At 36.1% G+C, this 16,947-nt stretch overlaps 1 protein-coding gene across 1 annotated transcript in view; it reads right to left on the bottom strand.

Annotated features, from left to right (window-relative positions):
* Nucleotides 1–605: 605 nt before the first annotated feature.
* Nucleotides 606–16,947, bottom strand: part of LOC129232592 (lysosomal acid phosphatase-like) — a 65,526-nt gene continuing 49,184 nt past the window's right edge. The window contains exons 8-9 of the mRNA XM_054866725.1: nt 13,563–13,645; nt 606–3,183 (exon numbers count right to left, since the gene is read on the bottom strand). Of these exons, the coding sequence (XP_054722700.1) occupies nt 2,905–3,183; nt 13,563–13,645 (362 nt within the window). The 3' untranslated portion in view covers nt 606–2,904. The remainder of the gene's footprint in view (nt 3,184–13,562; nt 13,646–16,947) is intronic.

The following is a 16,947-nucleotide window of genomic DNA, read 5'->3' as shown; positions in this document are numbered from 1 at the left end:
ACTCACAGGAAGAAGAGCCTTTAGGAGCGACAAAGAAGACCAAAACCAACGAGGATACCGACGTCAGTGACGCACAACCAAAAACGTCCACATTGAAAATGTTGAGCCATTCCTAGATAATAGAAATGATCTTTCTGATTTGTTAGTGATGGAAGATTCTAACATGGAAATGTGACGCAAGTGATCATGGATGCGTTAATGCTCTGCAAAGAATTACAGAGATAAATTCTTAATGACTGCCAAAAGACTAACATAGCCAGCTCCTCTTTATAAACAGAACGCGAAATTAATATGTTTTCTTTATGCATTTTGTGCATAAAAGTCATTATAATTACGTATTAAACTTTATTACACAATTAGTCAGCATCAGAATAAAGTATTTTGTTATCTACGGAACCAAACCCCTATTTTGACACCATTATTAGGCATCAGTTTACGCGGTTTCGATTTACGTGGCATTTCCGTAGAACGTAACCCCCGCGTAAAACGAAGGTCTACTGCATTGAATTTTTACCTGTTCAGAAAAATGCTAAACTTTGCAGTACTAAAGCAGAGAAAACTTAAAACTTACACTAAACTAAATCAGAGAAACTCAAAACTTTCTGGTGTTATAAAATAATGCATTTTATTTCACTAAAACACACTTTTACATGTAAATAAATTATATGATTAAAACATCATTTAAATAAACATTTTGTAAAAACAAAAGTAGACAATCACGGGTAGGAAGTTTTTCTTACACTCAATAAATCTCTCTACTTCAGAATCTGCTTAGAAATAGAGATAATCTCGCAACAATTATTTTGCAGAAAATTTTAAAAACCTCTACGAGGAAAAAATACAAGAAATTCGAGGATTTTTTAAAATAAATAATTATCTCCGTTTATGTTATGTTAAACTTAACCATACTAATGGTAAATGCTATTATAGTTCATCTGCGTTCTTTGTTTATTTTAGTGGTAATCATTTCTTTAAAGAAAAAAAAAACAATTAAAGCACTAGCGCCGGGGCCGTATTCCAGAAAAAATCGGTAGTCTTCCTCTTCGATATGACGTCATACCTCTTGCCTCAAACCATCTCCGTTTGTGTTAAGGCTCCTATATAAATCAGGAACAATGAAGCAAGTAGAGCGTGAAGCGTTTTTCCGTCTCTCCTGTCAAAATTTTAATAATGGGTTGAGCTGGTTTTGATAATAAATATTTTAATTCCTGTATTCATAATATCTTTTTTAACACGCTTTTATTAGCTTCACCTGTATGTATGTATGTATGTATGTATGTATCTTGTAACGGAATCTTGCAGCTCAAATTTCCCCCAACTTCCTGCGATCGGATTCTTTTGAAATTTGGCACGCGACCTCAGACCCGATGACAATGCAATATTCTGTAATCAAATTAATTAATTAACTATTTTAATTGTTAGTTTCCTCCAATTTTAATCAATATTTTGGCATAAATCCAACAATGTGAAAAAGGAAAAAATTAAAAAAATAAATTAAAAAATGCTCGCAAAAATTATTTAAAAATATCTACAAAAACCTTTAATTTTTCTACATCAGACAAAATTTGTTCCAATGTTCCAAGGTAATTAGAATATGAAATACAATTGTCTTTATTTAATTTCATGCCAAAATTTAGGTGAGCCTTCAATTGGAAATTCATTGCTGATCAGACCATTGTTGAAGAAAACTTTTATTCAAATGCATCTCAAATTTTCAAAGTATTATAAATATGATTTCCTCAAACATACTTCGATGACTCACAGTAGCTTCCCATCGGGGTGCCCTTGTCTTAACTTTAAGATATTACCTCGCACTCGTTTTATAAATAATTTCGTCGCCTGATAACAATATAAGACTAAAAAACAGAAAAATAAAATAATAGTTTAAAAAACTAAAAACAACACGCTTATGAACTAAAAAGTGAAAAATAATCTTTGGATGATAGTAGTTGATCAATCACTTAATTTTAATGTAATACAAAAAGCGTGGGGGGCTTCTTATCAGTTGTCTTGAATTTCTTTCATTTGTTGTCCAAGCAAAAATGTAAATAGACAGCACCCCACGCTTTTTTGTGTTACATTAAAATTAAGTGATTGGTCAACTACTATCATCCAAAGATTATTTTTCACTTTTTAGTTCATAAGCGTGTTGTTTTTAGTTTTTTAAACTATTATTTTATTACTTAGGCTACCGCGTATGAACTATGGGTCTCTCCGTTTTCAACCACCACAGAAAATGAAATGAAAGTCTGAAAAATGGAAATTCTTTCTTCACAATGGGGCTGTTTCCTTCAGTCAAAAGTAGTACTTTTTGTCACTGAAATTGATAGAATAAGCAAAAAATAAATAAATAAATAAATAAAAGAAAATACATGGACCCAGAAAATACTTGGATATTCTCAATAGTTTTTTTTTTTTAATTAATTTTTTTAAATGTCTGATTTTTCAAACAAGGCGCGGTCTTGATGACGTCACAAATGATGCTCTTTGGCGCATCTTTCTACCACGTTTCCATGTTATGATAATCAAGAAGTGAGTTAAAATTGCGCCCTACGCTTGCTATCAACCCTATCGTTGCCAATACAAGTGAGTAAATATGTGAATTAAATATTTTGCTCTGTGAATGGCAACACAGAATAATGGTATTTCATCATTTGTGATGTCATCGGCAGAAGCGTAAAGAATGAAAGCGAAACCGATTTAAGTAACTTTTTTTTAAATACAAAATTTAAACAAATTATTTAAAAAATAGTCAGATTCTATGTTTTTAAGCATGCTTTTTCAGAAAAAACTACTTTTAAAATTTTGGAAACGACCCCATTTTCGAAAAACGCTTTGTTCGAAGGAACTTCATGACACAGAGCGCCACCACATGAATTCAAAAATCCTTCCTCAAAAACAAATTCATCTGCACTGCTTTTCCCAGTTCTCTGGAGTGAAGCTTTTCACGATAGTGCTGAACATTTCGAACGGACAGAACTCTCCGCACTTGGGAATGTTTAGAACGTTCGGCGTTTGATCCTCCGCTTCGGGGGTGGTGGAGTTGAGAAACAAGAGGCGAACACTGTGACTGTGGCCGCCAGGTTCTCTATACAGTTCGAAAATGACTGTTGCGGCAAAGGGGGGCTCTTTCATGTTGAAAACATCCAGAGCGCTTAACACTGCTACCATATTTTTGCTGTGCTAAAAAAAGAAAAAAAATCAAAGAAAATCAAAATCGAAAGGCTGAAACTATAAAGTTAAAATAAAAGTTTGTTCGTAACATTTATTAGAGGCTGTCTACGAATGATGTCTCTTTTTTGGGGGAGGGGGTTGAAGAAATTGTGACAGTTTGTGACATGGGGAAGGGAGGAAGTAAAGCCCCTATATATACGAGCCGACGCATCAGTTTAAGATCAGCCATTTTTGATCGGAGCGCGTGTTTGAGTGGTAGTCTTTTCTGGCAAATTATCACGTTTGGTGATTTTTCTCTGCGAGCGATTATTAGTGGCACATGGATTATTTATTGAATAAAGTATTATTTTATACAAATTTGGCGGAACCCGAAACTTTGCTGTGGTAAACCTAGCAGAGCAACAATGAAGCATCCGATCCAAAATGGCTAAACTTAAGCTGATGCGTCGGTCTATCTATTTACTGTCTGACCACGGATTGTATGGAAAGACAAACATCCGTTTTACAGCCGGAAATGGACGAATCTATTATTTTTGTAGCGATGTCAGCTTTTGCAGAAGCAGAGTCTCATTCAAATGAGCGGAATACGCTCATCCAATTTTTACTTTTCCCCCTCATTCACATAGATTCGTCTCATCTGGACGTTTGAAAATTCCATGCAATCCTAGGTTGGACAGTACGAACCGACGCATCAGCTTAAGATCAGCCATTTTGGATCGGAGCGCGTGTTTGAGTGGTTGTATTTTCTGGCAAGTTATCACTTTTAGTGATTTTTCACTGCGAGCGATTATTAGTGGCACATGGATTATTTATTGAATAAAGTATTATTTTATACAAATTTGGCGGAACCCGAAACTTTGCTGTGGTAACCCTAGCAGCGCAACAATGAAACATCCGATCCAAAATGGCTAAACTTAAGCTGATGCGTCGGCCCATCTATATAGCGGCTCTAGGAGAAGGTAAGGCCCCTATATATACGAGCCGACGCATCAGCTTAAGATCAGCCTTTTTGGATCGGAGCGCGTATTTGAGTGGTTGTCTTTTCTGGCGAGTTATCGCGTTGGTGATTGTTCACTGCGAGAATCGTTAGAGGCACGTGAGTTGTTTATAAAATATAATATTATTTTCTTCAAATTTGGCGAAATCCGAAACTTTCTGTGGTAACCCTAGCAGCGCAACAATGAAACATCCGATCCAAAATGGCTAAACTTAAGCTGATGCGTCGGCCCATCTATATAGCGGCTCTAGGAGAAGGTAAGGGAAAATGTGACGTCATGCATTTTTTTTTAAATAAAAATATTTTTATGAAAAACGGCGTAACCTAAGATAAAGGGGGTGAGGAGGGAGTAAAGTGAAATGTAACAATTTGCGACAAAAGGAGGAGGGGCATAATTATGCTCAAAAAAGTGGGACATCAGTTATAGACAGCCCCTTTATCAAAAAAAAAAAAAATAATAAATAATGAGCTTTTTTCTTTTGATGACTTCATATTTTCAAAAAGTTTCAGCTTGGATACATTTTTTTAAATGTAAAGATCGTTACAAGAAATAGAATAATAATATTTCAGTAGCTCTAAAATAAAGTTTTTTCTTGCAGTCATGTACAAGGTGATTATAATTATAGTCTCCCTTTCAAAATACTGTAAAAAAAAACAAAAAGAATCACCGGTCAGGATGATTTCCAATTTGAACGTAATAAGCTTGGAAGAAAGAGGAAAAGTACAGCGCAAGAAATATAGATGGTCTTATGCCAGAGTGAACCGTCATCCATAATGTTTATTTTTCAATGAGAGCATTCAAAGTTAGATTAATGTAGAAAAATACTCGTAAACACATTTGTATTTTATAACTTGGAAAGCAGTACTACCAAGTAATACATGAAATACACCGCCAGCTCAGTCAATCCAGCCAAGGACTGCAGTTTCGTGCTTATTAGCACTCATCAGCCCGGCATAGGAAGTGACTGAGCTGAAGGTGGAAAACCTCTTAAGGAAGCCAAGAGGGCCAAACAAACTGGTAGCTCATACAAAATTAGCACTGACCAGACGAGTGACCGAAGCAATGGTTCAGTTCAACTCTAAGATTGAAGGCAAGGCAATGTATTTTCAGTAAGTTACCGCCCAATAGCCAGGGCAAAGGCAGAAATACACCGCCAACTCAGTCATTCCAGCCGAGAACTGCAGTTTCGTGCTCATTAGCACTCATCAGCCCGACATAGGAAGTGACTGAGCTGGAGGTGGAGAACCTCTTAAGGAAGCCAAGAGTGCCAAACAAGTAATACTTGACATGTTTTAGATTAACTTAAGATAAAAAACAACATTTCGCTGCATGTTTACATGTTGAAGTCGGAACTTAAAATCACATAGTTCACTTTGACTTAAGACCACCCGTATGTCCTTCTTGTAATGCAGTGGCCACACATAAAGCTCTGAAATGTCGAATCAGTAGCGACACGTCCGCCATCTTGGGGCTAAATACGGCTCTCTTCCTATGTCGGCGATGGTAAAGTAGCGTGTTTTGCTCCTTGATTGTGGTTTCTCATTAACTCCATGTTAATCCACGATCAAGAAGCAAAACACACAATACTTAATTACAGCAGATATAGGAAGAAAGCGGCATTTAGCCCCAAAATGGCGGACGTGTTGCTGCTTAAGTTACGATCTAGAGTTTTCGCCACATCTGCGTATGTCGAAGCAGTTAATTTCTTCCTTCTTCCTGATTTCACGTTAACCTCTTCAGACCTGGTGTCCGGTATACCGGACATACACTTTAAACAGCTGCTAATCATTTAATAATTGATTAAATTACTTGATTTTTTTTGAGCAATCACGATTGCTTATTGTTCTCACTTGACTGTTTTTGGCGTCCTATCATTTTATTTTCCCACCGCCACCCTCCGCACCATCACCGTCGACCGGCTCCTCACGATGCTGCTACTATAGCGAAAGTCGTCTCCAGGTTGCATCCATGTTCTATACACACGCGCATACATACACAACTACATGCACACACAAACGCATGCACACACATACACCTACACACATACACAAGCACATACACGCACACACAAACACATACACACATACAAACAGACACCTACACATACACACACACACACACACACACACACACAAAAACATACACACAATACCCACACATTTATGCCAGCACACAGACACATACACGCATGCCTACATACACACACTCGTGATTGCGAAAAACATAATTGGAATTCAAGATGTCAAAATTCAAATTAATTTTTTTTTTTCTAGTTGACTCTTTACATTCTGCGTATTATAATCTATGAAATATTTTTTCGTTTCGGTACCCTGACATATTAAGATTGGGAGATAGAGAGTGGCTCATTTTTCCAACCATGGATTCTCGTCCGAAAAGCGAGGTTTTTTTTTTCTTGATTTTTTAAAAAAATATATAATTTTTAATTAATCGTTTCAAACTCTTATATTATGTTTTATTATTGTTTAAACAGTATTTTATAATGAAGTTTGTTTGGTATCTTATCGTTTTTGTATATAAAATATTAATTTCAAAAATATGTGCCATATCTCGATGAATTTTTCTCCTACAAACATCCCCTACAAATTTTGTCTATAAGATACCCTTTACCATAAACATTTTAGGTCAATTATTTCATAATTCCGACTGAAGGGGTTAAAAGAACCCCTTCAAGATGTTTTTAAATAGCTTAATAATTTTCTTCGGATTGGATGATGTCACACCATAGATTTTTTTTCATGCCTATTAAAGACTTGGACCTCTTTAAAGACGAGCAGCGCGTGATGTTTCATTTTGAAAGACTCACAAACTTTACAACTGTTCTCTTCTTTATACAACTATCCCCTTCTTCAAGCGAATTCCCCCATTTCAGGCGTAAAGTGATTTTAACCTGTGGTTCTTTTTCTTACGGCATTTTGGAAGTGGGATTTTAATTATGATCACCCTGCACTTTTTGACTACATTCAAAACAAATATTTTGCATTAACATTTTAACAGAATGTATTTATATCTGAACTGTGTACTGAAAGTATATTTACTTAGGCTTTATTGTACAGTTAAATCCAGATTATCAGCTAGCCGATTATCCGCGTTGTTTTTTTTTATCTTTTATCTGACCATAATTTGTGGAATGTATTTAAATAAACTCACTCTAGTTGAAAGAGTGTTTCTTCCCATTTGATCTGTTCTCTTTTCGACACAAAATAAAATTAACCAATCTGGTGTTTTCCCATGACATCTAATTCCTACCTGACCTAAAGAATATAAGCATCACAAAAATGCGAGGCTTTTTTCAGGGTTCAATGCCTGAACCCTAAACAGCTTCATGCTCTCCTGCAAACCATGAATGCATACTTAGAATTTCCGCAGGCAAATTTTCGAAGTGAGCTCATAAATATTGCAAATTCTGGGAAAGACTGCCAAATATTGAACTGATTCAGTGTGGGAGACTGCGACTCTTTTGAACGAATTCATCAACGTCTACAATAGTTGTGACACCGTGTGTCCCTTTCCAGTTCATCCGCTATCTTTTCGTCGCACAACTATACAATACAGCCACCAGCATTTTTTACTTCCTTTTACAAAAAATGAAGTATTGTATTCGCGAAAAAATTTTCAACCTCAAAATCCGCCTTAATTTCCATTTTACTCACCCCCAAATGAATGTTGAGTTTTTTTTTTGTCAACCCGACCACACGTGGATAAGCCTAGGAAAGTACAGACACCCGAAATATCCATTTTGACGATCCCCGAGTTAATTACGTCGAGTTTTCTCGTGATGTCTGTATGTACGTATGTATGTGCGTATGTGTGTATGTGTATAGTATAACTCAAAAACGGTATGTCCTAGAAAGTTGAAATTTGGTACGTCGACTCCTAATGGGGTCTAGTTGTGCACCTTCTTTTTTGGTTGCATTCCTATGCTCCAAAGGGGGTCTTTTGCCCCTTTTTGGGGGGAAATTATTGTTAACTTCGATGTAAACTCAAGTGGTGTTATAATTTGGCGGACACTTGGCGATATATCGCCAGTCTTTTGGTCGCCAAGTTTTGCCGCCAACTTGGCGACAAATTTGGCGTTTTAATTTTTTTTTTTTTAATCTGGTTTCAATTTGGCCACTGTTGGTGATATTTAGAGAGTAAACTATTGAATCATATTAAAACTGCCAATAATGAGAAAATGATATTAAATTGGAGTAAAAGGAAATCATGTGATGCACACATCAGCTCGTTTTTTTATTACTGTAAGCACAATATCAACATTCTGGCTAATACTAGCGTATATCGACAAACTGGTCATTGCTAAATAAATAATTTTTGACAGGGGGGGGGGCAAGAGTGAATGAAGTATTTTTGGCCCTGTGGATCTGGTTTGTAGATTCCTTAGTTGAATAGGGAGGGATTTCCACAGTTTCTTGTACGAGAAGTTAATCTTTAGGTCCGATAGTATTTGGGTCAAACAGGACAGATCCTTGAAAGAGTATACGTGCGACATGTCAGCATAAGCAAAACCAATTTTTAGAACAATGCTTTAACTTATTAATCACACGTTGTCATTTTTTTGAGCAATCACGATTGTTTATTGCTTTCATATGTCTGTTTTTGGCGTTCCTATAATTTTATTTTCCCACCAACACCCTCTGCAGCACCACCGTCGCACAGTGTTGCGATTAGTACAAGCTAGGTGGACAAAAGTCACGTTCGAAATTCTAAACTTTGGTATTGGGATAATGCAAACAACAAACCAAAACATGATAATTAGTTATTTGTTTATGTCTAACTCCCTTCCGTCACGTGAGTAATAAGCTTCAAAGGTACGTATCCATTTGGAATTGAATAAATCAGTTGAGTTCCAGACATCATTTCATCACACAAAATTAAAGTGTTCCTAATTTCATATGATTTGATTGTTCGAGGTGGATATTATTTATACTAGTAAGTGCTTTTTATTCCTAATTTAATTAATCTATATGATAGTTAAACAATATTAAATTTTTTTTTAAAGATGAACCACGGATTTTTTGCCTGTTTCAAAACTTTCAAGCGATGGCAATGAGTTGTACCCATTTGTACCCGGCCTAAATTTTCTGTATATAGTAGCTTTAGCTTTCCCATTAATAATAAGACGTATTATAGTCAGCACACTGGAGTCAACATATTTTTTTTTACCCAAAGCTTTGGGTGCTTCAATCATTCTTCAATGAAATCCCTACTCGAAAGAAAGTATTATAGAGAAAAAAAAAATGTTGTATTAGAGTGTGCTGACTATAATACGCCTTATTAATAATTGGAAAAGTGCAGCTATTATATACAGAAAATTTTGCCCGGGTACAAACGCGTAAAATCATTATCATCACTTGAAAGGTTTTAAACGAGTAAAAACTCCTTCATTTATCTTCAAATTTTTTTAAATATTGTTTAATCTTTACTAATAATAAAGCTGAATGTCTCTCTGTCCGGAGGATGTCTGGATGTCTGGATGTCTGTAGGATATCTGTAGGATGTCTGTAGGATGTCTGTGACGCGCATAGCGCCTAAACCGTTCGGCCGATTTTCATGAAATTTGGCACGAAGTTAGTATGTAGCATGGGGGTGTGCACCTCGAAGCGATTTTTCGAAAATTCGATGTGGTTCTTTTTTTATTCCAATTTTAAGAAAAAAAGTATCATAAATTACGAAATTATCGTAACGTGGAACCGTAACATGGGCACAAGCCAATTGGCGAGATACGAAATTATCATAACGTGGAACCGTAATGTCGGTACAAGCCAGTTGGCGAGAAAATTCACCATACATTATTTGTAAATATACAGGCGAACCAAAAGACCTTTTGATTTTTCTATTGCGGGCGAAGCCGTGCGGGTATCACTAGTTATCAGATAAAATAATTGAATCAGGAAAAAAAAGCACTTACCAGTATAAATAATATCCATCTTGAACAATTAAATCATATGAATTTAGGAACACTTTAATTCTGTGTGATGAAATGATGAATTCTGAACTTGACATTTGTCCAGCTAGCCTGTATTAATCGAAACACTGTGCGTCGACCGGCCGCCTCACGATGCTGCTCCTCTAGCGAGAACCGTCTCCAGGTTGTGTCAATATCCTACACTTACACGCATGCATACACGCACGTACACACACACACACAAACAAATACACACAACACACACATACATACGCCTACACACATATACAAACACATACACACACACACGCAAACACAGACACAGACACCTACACATACACACACAACTACCCACACACTCATGTCTGCACACAGACACAAACACATATACCTACATACACACGCACACGAACGCCTACACACACGCGCGTACACACACAGCACTGCATACACAACACGCACACACATGCATACATACACACACACGCACCCACACACATGCGCCTACACAAACACTCATGTCTGCACACAGACACAAACACATATGCCTACACACACATACACATCCCCCCACACAAACACTCATACACACAACTACCCACACACTCATGCCTGCACACAGACATAAACACATATACCTACATACACACGCACGAACGCCTACACACACGCGCGTACACACACAGCACTGCATACACAACACGCACACACATGCATACATACACACACACGCACCCACACACATGCGCCTACACAAACACTCATGTCTGCACACAGACACAAACACATATGCCTACACACACATACACATCCCCCCACACAAACACTCATACACACAACTACCCACACACTCATGCCTGCACACAGACATAAACACATATACCTACATACACACGCACACGAACGCCTACACACACGCGCGTACACACACAGCACTGCATACACAACACGCACACACATGCATACATACACACGAACGCCTACACACACGCGCGTACACACACAGCACTGCATACACAACACGCACACACATGCATACATACACACACACGCACCCACACACATGCGCCTACACAAACACTCATGTCTGCACACAGACACAAACACATATGCCTACACACACATACACATCCCCCCACACAAACACTCATACACACAACTACCCACACACTCATGCCTGCACACAGACATAAACACATATACCTACATACACACGCACGAACGCCTACACACACGCGCGTACACACACAGCACTGCATACACAACACGCACACACATGCATACATACACACACACGCACCCACACACATGCGCCTACACAAACACTCATGTCTGCACACAGACACAAACACATATGCCTACACACACATACACATCCCCCCACACAAACACTCATACACACAACTACCCACACACTCATGCCTGCACACAGACATAAACACATATACCTACATACACACGCACACGAACGCCTACACACACGCGCGTACACACACAGCACTGCATACACAACACGCACACACATGCATACATACACACACACGCACCCACACACATGCGCCTACACAAACACTCATGTCTGCACACAGACACAAACACATATGCCTACACACACATACACATCCCCCCACACAAACACTCATACACACAACTACCCACACACTCATGCCTGCACACAGACATAAACACATATACCTACATACACACGCACACGAACGCCTACACACACGCGCGTACACACACAGCACTGCATACACAACACGCACACACATGCATACATACACACACACGCACCCACACACATGCGCCTACACAAACACTCATGTCTGCACACAGACACAAACACATATGCCTACACACACATACACATCCCCCCACACAAACACTCATACACACAACTACCCACACACTCATGCCTGCACACAGACATAAACACATATACCTACATACACACGCACGAACGCCTACACACACGCGCGTATACACACAGCACTGCATACACAACACGCACACACATGCATACATACACACACACGCACCCACACACATGCGCCTACACAAACACACACGCGCATTCGTACATACACACGCTCGTGATTGCGAAAAACATAATTTGAATTCAAGATGCCAAAAATTTAAATTAATGTTTTTTTTTTTTTTTTTGCGACAAGATGCCGACAGACGATAGGCTTTCAAATGCAAAGAGAGAGAGAGAGAGGAACCGTGTATAATGGCTAATATTTTTATAGCAATCATAGTTCTTGACGCAACTATTTTTGGTGGATAATTCCTACATTAATGTGCAATGCGTTAATTCTCTTTCTGTCTTTCTCCAAAGTCGAGACGAAAACGCAAAAGTTTCTTCACAACGGAAAATTATTGATTCATTTTTTAAAACTTTTGTGTTGTGGTTGATATACGACAGAATTGTACTTCAATAAAAATTAATAACGAGTTAGTTTCTAATGTGTGTGTGTGTGTTTTTTGAGTATGGATAATTTTTTTTTTTTTAAATTATAGTTTTTCGAGACAACATAGTAAAAAAAAAAATAGCAACGTAAAATTGCACAAAAATTCCTAAGCACACATATTTTACATTGAAAAAGGGGATCCTTGTAACCCCGAAACACGTATATATATATACAATGTGTGTGTGCAGTAATCTGCAATTTTTTTGTGCAATTTTACTTTGTAATTTCTTATTTTTACCCTTTCAGCGCAAAGATATGTATTCAACTTTAACAATATACTTATTTTGTAAAAAAAAAAAAGGATAATAAATAAATAAAGCAAAGAAGTTTTGAAGATTCAATTTCTATCGTTCGAAGACTAATAGCTCAACTGAAAAATATTCTTAACTTAAAACCAAAAAGGATGCCAGTTGAGGCAGAAAACGTAATTCTAGTGTTTAAATCTTCAAGAAATTTTACAATCAACTTCAAAGGGCCATGTACCTTAATATTACGAAGTGCACAGTTCAACACACTATTTGCGTGAGCGGAATGAAAACTTTGAAAATAAAACAAACCATTGGCCGGTTAGAACTGCTCCCTCAACGCTTGTCAAAATCCGATAGAGATAAAGTTGATAAGGAGCCTAATTATATTTGTAGAAGTGATATATTTCTTGAAAACATTGTAATTTCTTTCGTTGAATATTTACATAAATTTTTATCACTAAGTTTAATTTTACACCTACTTTCAGTAAGGGTATGACACTTCTCATAAGCAAAATTTTGGCGAATTGTAAAGCACACTTTGTTTGCCAAGTTATGAAATATACATGTATTTATTGAGTAAAAACTTTCTCTAAAATCAGGTTTTTTTTTAACATGCATTCAAATTAAAGAAAAGTTTGAGCTTCTCAATATTGTTTTTTTAATTCGATTTATATTTGTTTTGCTTTTTATTTACTTTCGAAAATTTAAGAAAAAATAAATAGATAAATGAACAAGTAAAACTTACTCCTGAGTACAAAGAAACTTTTTTCAGCAAAGTTCCATTAACTGTGTTTTCAAACTTATCTCTTATCATGCCAAGCAAAGGACCTAAAAAAAAGTGTATTATTACCAAAAAGAACAAAATTACAACAAAAAAGTCTATTACACATGCATAGACTAACAGGAGTAATTAATTTTTGAGGAGCAAATTATATATTCGTTTTGCGATTGAAAAATAAACAAATAACACTGAAGTATTGCTTTGCTTTCCATATTATAGTTACAACACTGCGTAGATAAATGAAGGAAACAAATAAATTTAAATTAATGGAGAGTCCAATTTTTTTTTAAATTTAAAGTTGTGAGCTCACATTTTTGAATTCAACAAGAAGTTCTGTCTAGAACTAAGCGAGCCTACTTTCTCGTATATCCATACTACTTTCTAGTACCTGATCAATATTCTCAAAAATAGCTAAAATCGCAAATTTTTTCAAACATTTTTTAAATATTTTAAGCTGATTTCTAGGAATAAAATATTCCTTACTCATCTAAAAAATTAAATGCGTAAAAAATAAATAAATAAATGAACGAACAAATAAAATAGCAGCACCTTTTAAACAAAGCAGCTAATACACTTTTTTGAATTAAAAAAAATTTTTTAACAGCTTTCAAAACAAAAAAATAATAATTAAAATTAATAAGCTCATTAAAATAAATTCATCATATCAAAAAAAAAAAAAAAAAGTCGTTTCTTTTTCCCCTGCTCCCAAAAATATTTTTTAAACGACTTAATGCGCTTACCAAAATAAATAAAAACAATAAATTGTCAACTTCAAGAAAAAATTTTCACTGTCCAAAATTAAAAAAAATCGTCTGCGCATATCTTTATGTAGAAACATAATGACTTCGAGTTTATCCGCCGAAAACTGAATACCTAAATTAAAATTTGAGCATGAAAAAAAAAAAAAAAAAACAAGTCATATTAACAATAATTATTTCACAGTTAAAACCATAGCTGCGGCGTGGGAGTCAATGTCATTTTGAGATAAAGGAGTCGGAGTCGAATATCCAAGAATCGGAGACAGTCATTTGTCCTCCGTATATAAATTTTTGCCAAAGCTACGAAGTCGGAGTCGAAGTCGGGGAGTCAGAGTCCGACTAATTTTCGCGCACAGGAGTCGGAGTCGGAGTCAGGTGCTCCTAAATTATCGGAGTCAGAGTCTGGAGTTTGTCGTCAAGAGCTATTTCCAACAAAATTTGTTTGAAGTAAATCCGCCTTCAAGTTCGGAATCTGCATGGACTTTCAGTTTCCCCGTAGGCGCTAATGTTAAGGGGTTTGAACTGTTCAAAATTGAACAGAAAATTGATCAAATCAAAAAGATATTTTATATACAAGTTTTTCATCAAAAACTTTTTCCTACAAAGTTTGAAGCAAATTCGCCTCACAGTTCGGAATGGCCTTGAATTTCGCCGTAGGAGCTAATGTTAAGTTTTTTTGAACTGTTCAAAATTGAACAAAAAATAGTTCAAATCAAAAAATGAAATATAGGAATGAGGTTACCTCGCCGAGATCTTTCGAACAAAAAAAAATTATTCGAATCGGACAATTCACTCCAAAGTTATTGGGGGGGGGGGGGTCAGACAGACCGACAGACATTTTTTCCCCATCTCAATACCCTACTTTCCAATTTTTAATTTTTCGATATTTATTCAATTATTTTTTTTTTATTTTTGACTTTTTTTTTGTTTGTTTTTTTTGTAGTATTTTCAAGCTGCATTGAGCCTTCTTTCATGCTTTTTTCGTCTTTCTCTGACTTTTACTGGGAAAGTAGGCTAAAAAGGGTTTACCCCGAAACATGTGTATTTAGTAATTGTTAATTTGTGCTAAACAACGTTGGATGTTTCCTGTTATTCCACGGTACAAAGATATTTGTTTATTTCTAACAAATATAACTATTTATGTAGGTGAAGATGTCAACTTGCTTACAATACTGACTGCAAGAACTCCTACTGGCAGAATTATTTTCTTTTTAAAACTTGGTACCAACTGGAAAAGAAGCAAAACTATATTCAACAGAAAGTTTAACTTCATATCCAAAATGTCAAGATCATATATTATTTTTACATGAAATAACTGGATACGTTACTACGTCAGTGTTTTACAAGGGAGGTAAAACAAAAGTATTTAAATTATTTGAAAAACATCAGAATTCAATTAACTGCTGAAGTATTTAAAAATATCAGTTGTTCTCTAAATATCATTCTCACAAATGGTATTCACATTTTTTTGCTATGTATGGAACTCTAATGAATAAATAAATAAATAAATAAATAAAATGATTCCTTTGACAAGCACAGGTATGTTTCATGAAAAATACGCGCAACAATAAATGTGCTAATTAACCCGTAGGACTCGGCCTACTGGTTAATTGCCTATCAGACCGACATCGGTCTTGCCGATGCATCGGCGCCGATGGTTCAACAATTGAGCCATCGGCATCGGCAGCCGATGTTAACTTGTAGGAAACATCGGCCTATCGGCCTTAAAAAACATCGAAAAGCCAATGGAATTGGCCGATGTTTTCGAAAAGAAAAGGACCTTTGCTGTTTTACTTTTGAATACAAAGTAAAGGGAGTTATTGTTTTCATATAAAATTTTTTACCTAAATTTCAGTATGAATTTCTATTTTAGTCACCTCTGAAAGAATTTTTAATGCTGCATTCAGGTACATGTACAAACAAGCTAATTTTTGCGTTGTTTTTTGCGGCTGGATGTACGTATGAATCTCTCATAAGTCATAACCCAAAAATAGTAAGCTGTAGAAGGTTAAAATTTCGTATGTGGGGTTTGCGTACGTTCGAGTTGTGCACTTCCCTGTTTTGTTTTCAATCAGGTGTTCTACAAGGCCTATTTACTTTTTTGTTTCTTTTTTGTGGCTATTAATTACTTATTTCAATGCAAAACTAATATGGCGTCTTACACTGACGATCATTTGGTGATATATTGACGAATTGGAGACTAAATATGAGATGGCGAAACTGGTTTTTGTCACTTTTTGTTAGATTCCCGTTGAACTGGCAGTAATTTTTAATTTTTCGATATTTGTAATATGAATCACAGTAATGCAATCTTTTTTGTATTGCTTCGGCGGAGTTTGGGGCCCGTCGAAATACATTTTGGGGCCCTCTTTCTCTCTTACGGAACTTGTAAAGCATTTATCATAAGCATTTTTGTAACCCCTGCGGGGCCCTTATGACTATGGGGCCTCTCGCGCAATTGCAACATTTGCGATATTTTAAATCCTCAACTGCACGTCAAAACAAACTGGGGTGCAAGTTTTAAAAGGGTTTTTTTGCTCAATGTTTATGATTATCTTGAACTCTATATTTTAAGACTATTTTTTTATTTC

The sequence above is a fragment of the Uloborus diversus genome, unplaced genomic scaffold, assembly GCF_026930045.1.
Source record: "Uloborus diversus isolate 005 unplaced genomic scaffold, Udiv.v.3.1 scaffold_13, whole genome shotgun sequence".
Classification (NCBI taxonomy): domain Eukaryota; kingdom Metazoa; phylum Arthropoda; class Arachnida; order Araneae; family Uloboridae; genus Uloborus; species Uloborus diversus.
Note: the sequence above shows the minus strand (reverse complement) of the source record. Positions and strands in the feature narration are given on the sequence as shown.